The 7923-nt window shown below is 38.3% G+C and overlaps 1 protein-coding gene across 4 annotated transcripts in view; it reads right to left on the bottom strand.

The window, feature by feature from the left end:
- Window positions 1–850: 850 nt before the first annotated feature.
- The window catches only part of AMER1 (APC membrane recruitment protein 1), a 28606-nt gene continuing 21533 nt past the window's right edge, over window positions 851–7923 (bottom strand). For all 4 annotated transcript variants that reach the window (XM_073599465.1, XM_073599466.1, XM_073599464.1 and 1 more), the window contains one exon: window positions 851–6197. In XM_073599465.1, the coding sequence (XP_073455566.1) occupies window positions 2842–6102 (3261 nt within the window). In that variant the 5' untranslated portion in view covers window positions 6103–6197 and the 3' untranslated portion in view covers window positions 851–2841. The remainder of the gene's footprint in view (window positions 6198–7923) is intronic.

The raw sequence follows: 7923 nt of genomic DNA, 5'->3' as shown, positions 1-7923 counted from the left end.
ACAGGAGAGGAGGAACCATTAACACCATCTGCACCATGGGAGACGCTGCAGGGGTTGACGACCAGACCAGAGCGGACTAAAGTAGTTAATCTCCCCCCCCCCCCCCCAGTTAATGTTAGACTAGGGGAAGGATTATTTTTATGACTAGTTAGGCTTTAGCTGGAATTCTACTTTAAGAGAGAAGCAAAAGACTGATGAGCTAATTTCTTTGTCACTTAGCTCACTCTTCCTAGTAAAATGCACTTTGTTGTTAACACAACGGACTGGCTCCTTATGTGGCTTCTCCCTTCCCCAGTCTGGGTTCTGCTGTACAGGGATTGCAAGAGACTGATACCAAGTCAAATTTAGGGACTTGCACCAAATACATTTAATGATATATGAATGAATGCAGGGCTGCTTTAATGTGTTTTACAACTGCTTGTAGTTCAGCTTTACTATATTACACAGTGAATGAACGTCACTGCATGCAAAGCCAAAGCTGGGTTTGTTTCAAATGTTAAGTTACCTTATGAGCTATTTGAGCCAGACAGCATTTAAAAGTCAATTTAATGATGGTCAGTGTATGTGCATTAATATTACTAGGTTATCCTGACTAATGGTAAACATTTAAAAACACAGTGCTAGCCAGCTGTTCAACTTTGCTTACTAGTGTTCACACAAAATATATTTCAAAAAATGATTGAATGCAGAATGTAACCCAAACTCCAGACAGATTTGGAAAGAGTAATCACTTCTGTACAGTTTCTACTGTCTGTAACCCCTTTGGGGAGATTGCATCACAACAACTCAGTGTAAAATCGGGGGGGGGGGGGGGGGGAAGAAGGGGGGGGGGGGGGGGGAAGAAGGGGGGGAGCAGTTGTCTCTAGGACAGAAAAAAAAAAAAAAAAAATACATGAATAATGATTTCAAAGAGATTTGCTCTAAGCTTCATTGGAGTATTCTGTAGCTACTGAAATATTTATATTTTGGATACCCCAATTATGTTGTGAAATGGATTTACTACTTGTGAGTTTCTTAGCTATGCATTTTAAACATGGTTTCCTTTGACAGCCTATGCCGAGTAGCAGGAACAGGTCTGTGACCACAGTGTGCAGAAGCCCCGAGAGCTAGAACAGTGCAGCCACTGTCACACCCATCTCTCATCCACAGCAACATTACATTTATTTGTAGTGGGCAGAGCATGTTTTTCTAAATTAATTTCTCCCAGAATATATGCAGCCAAAATTGGGATAACACCAACTTTATATATGTTACATGATCCCATTCACATAGCATAACAAAACACTTAACCACTTGCTACCCAGGCCAATTCTGACACTTCGCTCTGTATCATTTTTTTTGCTAGAAAATTACGCAGACCCCCAAACATTATATATGTTTTTTTTAGCAGATACCCCAGGGAATAAAATGGTGGTTGTTGCAACTTTTAATCTTGCATGGTATTTGCGCAGTCATTTTTCAAACGCTTTTTTTGGAAATAATGTTTCATGCATAAAATTTTTTAAAAAAAATAAAAAAAAAACACTACCACACACAAACCGGTAAAGTTAGCCCAATTTTTTTGCATAATGTGAAAGATGATGTTACGCCAAGTAAATAGATACCCAATATGTCATGCCTTGAAACTGCGCACACTCGTGGAATGGCTCCAAATTTCGGTAATTAAAAATCCCCATAGGCGACGCTTTAAATTTTTTTTTTTTACAGGTTACCGGTTTAGAGTTAGAGAGGAGGTCTAGCACTAGAATCATTGCTCTCGCTCTAATGTTCGCAGCAATACCTCACATGTGTGGTTTGAACATTGTTCAAAAAAAAAAAAAAAAAAGGCAATGATGCACTACGTTGACAATTTGCTCCTCCCCTCTCCCTTTTTTTTTTTTTTTTTTTTTTTTTAAATAGCAGGCCTAGCTTCCTGAACACATTTTCTGCAGTGGGACATAATTTATGCTGTAACATTAGGTGGGAAGTTTTAAGATCAATACAATATGGCCAATATATCCTTTGATAGTTCAGACACCAAAGAGTGAAGTGAACTCTATGAATGTAGCTTTGTGTAATAGGGCAGCCTAATTTCTAAATAATGTCAGAAAAAGCACAAAAGAGACATTTTTTTCCCCTGAAAATCTTGCAAACACAAACATGTTCCTAAGTTTTCCAAACATTCCAACAATTAAAAAATAATGTAGTGTAGGAAAATATCCTATAGTTGAGAGTTGAAGCATGCAAGCAACCTGAACTCAAATCAAGCATGAATGAAAAAAAATAAAAAAATGGGCCTACAGGAATGCCAATGCACACTGGCCTTGTGTGCTCACAAAGATCAGGTGCATCACAGTGCATCTTGTGCCTTTATAGGTTGCCATGTATTTTCTATTTCACTTAGTGTCAGCATGATTTATACAAGGGCTTATGCCAAGTCTGTGGTAAACTTTTAAAATATAATTGTGTAGCACTGCATAGGAAAATGAGTAACAGAATTCAGTTTCTTGTGAGGGCAGCGTTTTGCATTTTTGATTAACCTTTTAAGCTGTTCGATGTCTCAGCCACAAGTGATGTGTGACAATACCAGGGTACACAACTTGCATCATTTTTTTTAAAAGGACATTTTAAGTGTAAAGCACTACGGTGTTTTTTTTTACTTCCAACAGTGATGTTACCAATTGTGGGTAAAATAAAATTTTAAAAAAGTACTGACATTTGCAAAACATTTGTACAACATTCCTTCATTCAGTTGCAAGTTGGCTAGGCTACAAGCCATTTTGTATTGTTTTTATATTCTCATTTCACTAATGAAGAATCTTTAATCTATATATTAAAAATCTTGTTGGCAGTGGGTATTGATTAGCTGTTTGAACATTCACTGTATTGATTACTCCAGTCAACAGGTGATATATCCCTGTGCTCCATAATGCCTTTCTTGGAAGGTCCAGACCTTTCCACAAAGTCTGACTGTAGTTCATAGTCTTTTTTATGTTGCTGGGGAATCGCTTGTGTAACACCTATAGGTTTGGTCTTAATTTGCTTTTGAGAGGCATCATAATCACAACTGAACTGTGTATCTACACACCTCTGTTCCTCCAATGGTAGCACACGAGCAAGCTTTTTTGTAGTGTTTTCTCTAGAGTATCTGCAGGATTTGGAGTCCTCTTGAAACTGCCTAGTGTTAAACTGCACAGTCTCAGTAGTGACATTTGCCAACTCCCTGCTATCCAGTGGTAGTTGGCTACCGGAGTTGGAACCCAACAGTTCTCTTCTATAACTCTGCTTAGGAGACATAACGGGTCTACATGTTTCAATTGTTTCTTCGTTTGTAAGAACAATTTGGCCCAACATTTTACAGCTGTTAAACCTTGCTTCGTCTGCACGTGCGCAATGATCTTCACACTGCCAAGAATTCTTTTTATCCTCCCAAGGAGTGACCAAATCATAAGATTTTAAGCCACCTTTAGACATATGTATTCCACCAAGCTCAGTCTCCAAGCTTTCTGTGTCTAGCGATTTGCTTCTTCTGTTAACAGAAAGTGGAACTGGCCTAAAAGGACTTAGCTTATATTGCTCAAGATGACGTGGAAGGCTTGTCACCCCCCAGTTATAGTTTTGGAAAGACTGACGAGAGTCCATCTGCAATAAGTGTTCATCACATTCAGCCAAAGACTCCTGCACATATCTGTGGTCAAATGTGTCAAAGGATGATCCAACCTCTTCATCTGGACTTAGGTCAACTTGCTGCTCACATTCACCTTCATTTTCAACATCAACTACATCAAAAGTGACCATAGTGGGAAGAGCATTTAAGTTGTGATGAAACGATGAATTAGAAACAGCACTGCCAAGTCTTTCAGAAATACTTGAAAACAACATACCATTATCAGCAAAGTCTACAGCTTGCTCACATTCATTTTCTGCACTGTAGTTAGATAGGCATGAAAATTCAGTACCAAATACATTCTGGGCATGATGCATAGGTGTAATACTAGAATTGGAAAGTTTGGCAAGATTTGCCAATGTAGTGTCACTCTGGTTCTGAGCTTCAAGGCTACTAACATTCAACTCAAAACCAGAATTCTCCACAAGGCCATTTCCATCTATATGATGTAAGTAACTTGTGTGGTAATCAGTGTCTTTTGAAGGGGTTTCCTGATAGTCTTTCCAAGTCTGTTTACCAGCTTCTGTGTGCTGTATTCCTTTGTCAACATCTTTGCTAACATTTTGTATCAAAATGTGTTCTCTTGTAGGGCAGTCTTTGCCTCTGCCCATTAAGTTGACAGTCCTGATTTCACATTCAATTTGTTTTTCTTTGGAAAAAGTATCTTTGTTTACATGTCCTAATCCTTTCAATGCGGCTTCTCTTTGCATTTCCCAGAACAGCAGCTGTTTTTGAATTACTGCCAACCGCTCCTCTTCTGTTTCAGTTGAACCCTTTTTGCGTTCTACATTCTGGCTTAGCCCACCATTTATGGGAAGACTGAAGTCAAAAAAGTGATCAAATATTTCAGAGCATAGTGTTTTACTCTCATACAAGGACTCTCCACCTGGAGCAGGACTCATAAGACTGTCATCAGGCTCATAAAACTCATAAAGTGCATCCCCACTGTAGCTGTCTCTTGGAAGACGTTCTTTATGGGAGAAGCCTTCTCCGCCATCATCATCTGGACCAGGTGTGGTAGAATCATAGTAACCCTCATCACTATTTGGTGCAGATTCTTGCTGGTCACTTTGGGGAGTAAGCAACTCTGCACTGCCAAGGACAGTTCTGTCAACGAAGGCATCTTCTGCACCCATTGAATAAGCATGTGGCTGCAGTTCAGTAAAGCCCTTAGACATCTCTTCATGTACCTTTTCTTCTTCTAGTTCATAGCTTGCATCAGCTTCAGTGCCATCTTCCAAAAGTCTCTGAAGGTACTCTTCCTCCATGTCATCTGGTGTTGCCATCTCCTCTCCACCTCCTTGATAAGTAACAAGACATGAACTTCTCTTAGTTGTCTCCCTGCTCCTTTCTAAGGAAAGGGAAGTATCACTAATATTGTCAACATCCTGTTCAGCAATAATGTCGCCACATCCTGTAAGGGAGTCAAAACTCTTAAGCGATGACACATCCTCAAACATAAGACTGAGATGGTCAGCAGCAGAGTTAGGCAAGACTTCACTGTTTAAGTCAGCATTTACATTATCAGCACACACTTCAGAGACTGAACCATCAGCAGGGCAGTCAGGTTTGGAATTGGTGACAGGATTTTGGTCATTACAAAGTCCCTCATTGGTTTCCACAACAAATTCTTTAGTTTTCTGTGGTGTTAAATTGGGCATGCTCACTGAACCCTGCTGAGTCTCCTCATTTTCACACACACTTGTCAGATTCTGTAAACCATTTGAGGAGACTCCCAATTCCTGGATCGTCATCTTTGGTTGCTCACTGCTGCACTGCAGTTCCGCATCCACTGATGGATACTTATTTAGTTGTTCTAAAATTACAGTCTCAGTAATAGGATCATACCGTTCACACTTGTCAGGGTCAGGGGTTTTGTTTTTCTTGTGTCTACGGATGCTACTAAATAAACCCTTCAACCCTTTCTTTGGCCTCGGGAAGGAGAAGGATTTATCTCCATTCATCTTTTTCTCAAAGCACTCTGTGCTGCCCATAGGAGATATATCATGGAAACTGAAATCAAGCTTAACCGGAGACGTAATTCCAGAATCTGCACTAAGAGAGCTGGGAAGAATAGTCCCCGTCTTACACAGGTCATGTCCATGATGCTTGTTAATAGAATTATCATAACAGCCCCTCTTTCCATCTTCCCTAGGTACATCGCTGATGCCATCATGGGTCTTGCTTTTGCTCATTGACTTTCTAGCATTTCCTTTTCCCAATCCCTTGTGTTTTCCTCCAAAGAAGCTGGGTAAAGTAACAATGCTTTTTCTTCCTCCAAAGAATTTGAAAGGAGTTTTTTTCTGTTTCCCTTGAATTTGTTGGTCCGTACAAGACTGTGTAGAGTGCACATCCACTCTGGAGTGCTCTCCTGCATTGTGGCCATCATCTTGTATTGCACAGATGGAAGTGGATTTTATAGTGTTTTCTTCTTGGCAACTTTTGCCAGTTTCCATGACAACTGTTACACATCAAAAGGGAGTGCTGGTTTTAAAAGTAGGATTGTAGAGGCACTGGAATTTGGTTAAAATAAAAAACATTCTTTGCAGACCTGGGAAAAAAAACAAAAAAAACTCAGGCACTTGCACAGAAACCAGTTCATAAAACACGAAAAACATAATCCATACCAGTTTGAATAAGAAATTAATGTTGCAGTTAATAGACTTATTCTCTTTTATAGCCCATCATTTTCCTGATTTAATGGCATAAGATAGATAGATAGATAGATAGATAGATACACACACACACACACACACACACACACACAGTGTATCTCACAAAAAGTGAGTACACCCCTTACATTTTTGTAAATATTTTATTATATCTTTTCATGTGACTACACTGAAGAAATGACACTTTGCTGCAATATAAAGTAGTGAGTGTACAGCTTGTATTGTATAACAGTGTAAATTTGCTGTCCCCTCAATATAACGCAACATACAGCCATTAACGTCTAAACCACTGGCAACAAAAGTGAGTATACCCCTAAGTGAAAATGTCCAAATTGGGCCCAATTAACCATTTTCCCTTCCCGGTGTCATGTGACTTGTTAGTGTTACAAGGTCTCAGGTGTGAATGGGGGCAGGTGTGTTCAATTTGGTTTTATCACTCTTATATTTGTCCCTGGAAGTTCAACATGGCAAGTGAGGGGTGTACTCACTTTTGTGAAATATAGATTACACACACACACACACACTTGTGCTCATAAGTTTACATACCCTGGCAGAATTTGATTTCTTGGCCATTTTTCAGAGAATATGAATAACACAAAAAAAATAAATAATAATTCACTTATGGTTTGGTTAGTGTTTCGCTGAAGCCATTTATGATCAACTGTGTTTACTCTTTGACACTGATCAAAAGTTTACATACCCTGGTGATTTTGGCCTGATAACATGCACACAAGTTGACACAAAGAAAAAGGGGGAGGGGGGGGCTGAGTGAAAACACAGGAGGGACTTTGAATGAGGCACATGACTAGTGTGCCTCCATCCCTGGTACAAAGTAATAGACTTCAAAATGAGGTTCAAGACATGGTGGGGGGTATGTTTGAAGAAAACACATGTTTATTAACATGGAGGAAAAAAGGAGTGAAAACATCTGGGTCATAAGGTTGCACATAAAAACATACATATGCATCATGGACATCAAACACATAATCATATCAACTTGGAAACTCATGACCATATGGCAGATACATTATGTAACATGGTACATCAAGGATACAAAATAATAATCAACTTAGAAGCACATGACAAATTAAATGAAAACGAAAATTAAATGAGCAATTCCCATGAATTCATTTAAATTTAAATATATATATATATATATATATATATATATATATATATATATATATATATATATATATATATATATATATATATATATATATATATATATATATATATATATATATATTTTAAATGAATTCATGGGAATTGCTCATTTAATTTTCGTTTTCATTAATTTGTCATGTGCTTCCAAGTTGATTATTATTTTGTATCCTTGATGTACCATGTTACATAATGTATCTGCCATATGGTCATGAGTTTCCAAGTTGATATGATTATGTGTCTGATGTCCATGATGCATATGTATGTTTTTATGTGCAACCTTATGACCCAGATATTTTCACTCATTTATCCTCCATGTAAATAAACATGTGTTTTCTTCAAACATACCCCCACCACGTCTTGAACCTTATTCAAATTCCCAAATCCCCTTTTCTATTACCAAGTTGACACAAAGGGGTTTAAATGACCATTAAATGTCTC

This window comes from Aquarana catesbeiana, linkage group LG09, assembly GCF_042186555.1.
Source record: "Aquarana catesbeiana isolate 2022-GZ linkage group LG09, ASM4218655v1, whole genome shotgun sequence".
Taxonomy (NCBI): Eukaryota; Metazoa; Chordata; class Amphibia; order Anura; family Ranidae; genus Aquarana; species Aquarana catesbeiana.
The sequence above is the reverse complement of the archived record's forward strand: the minus strand, read 5'-3'. Positions and strand labels throughout refer to the sequence as shown.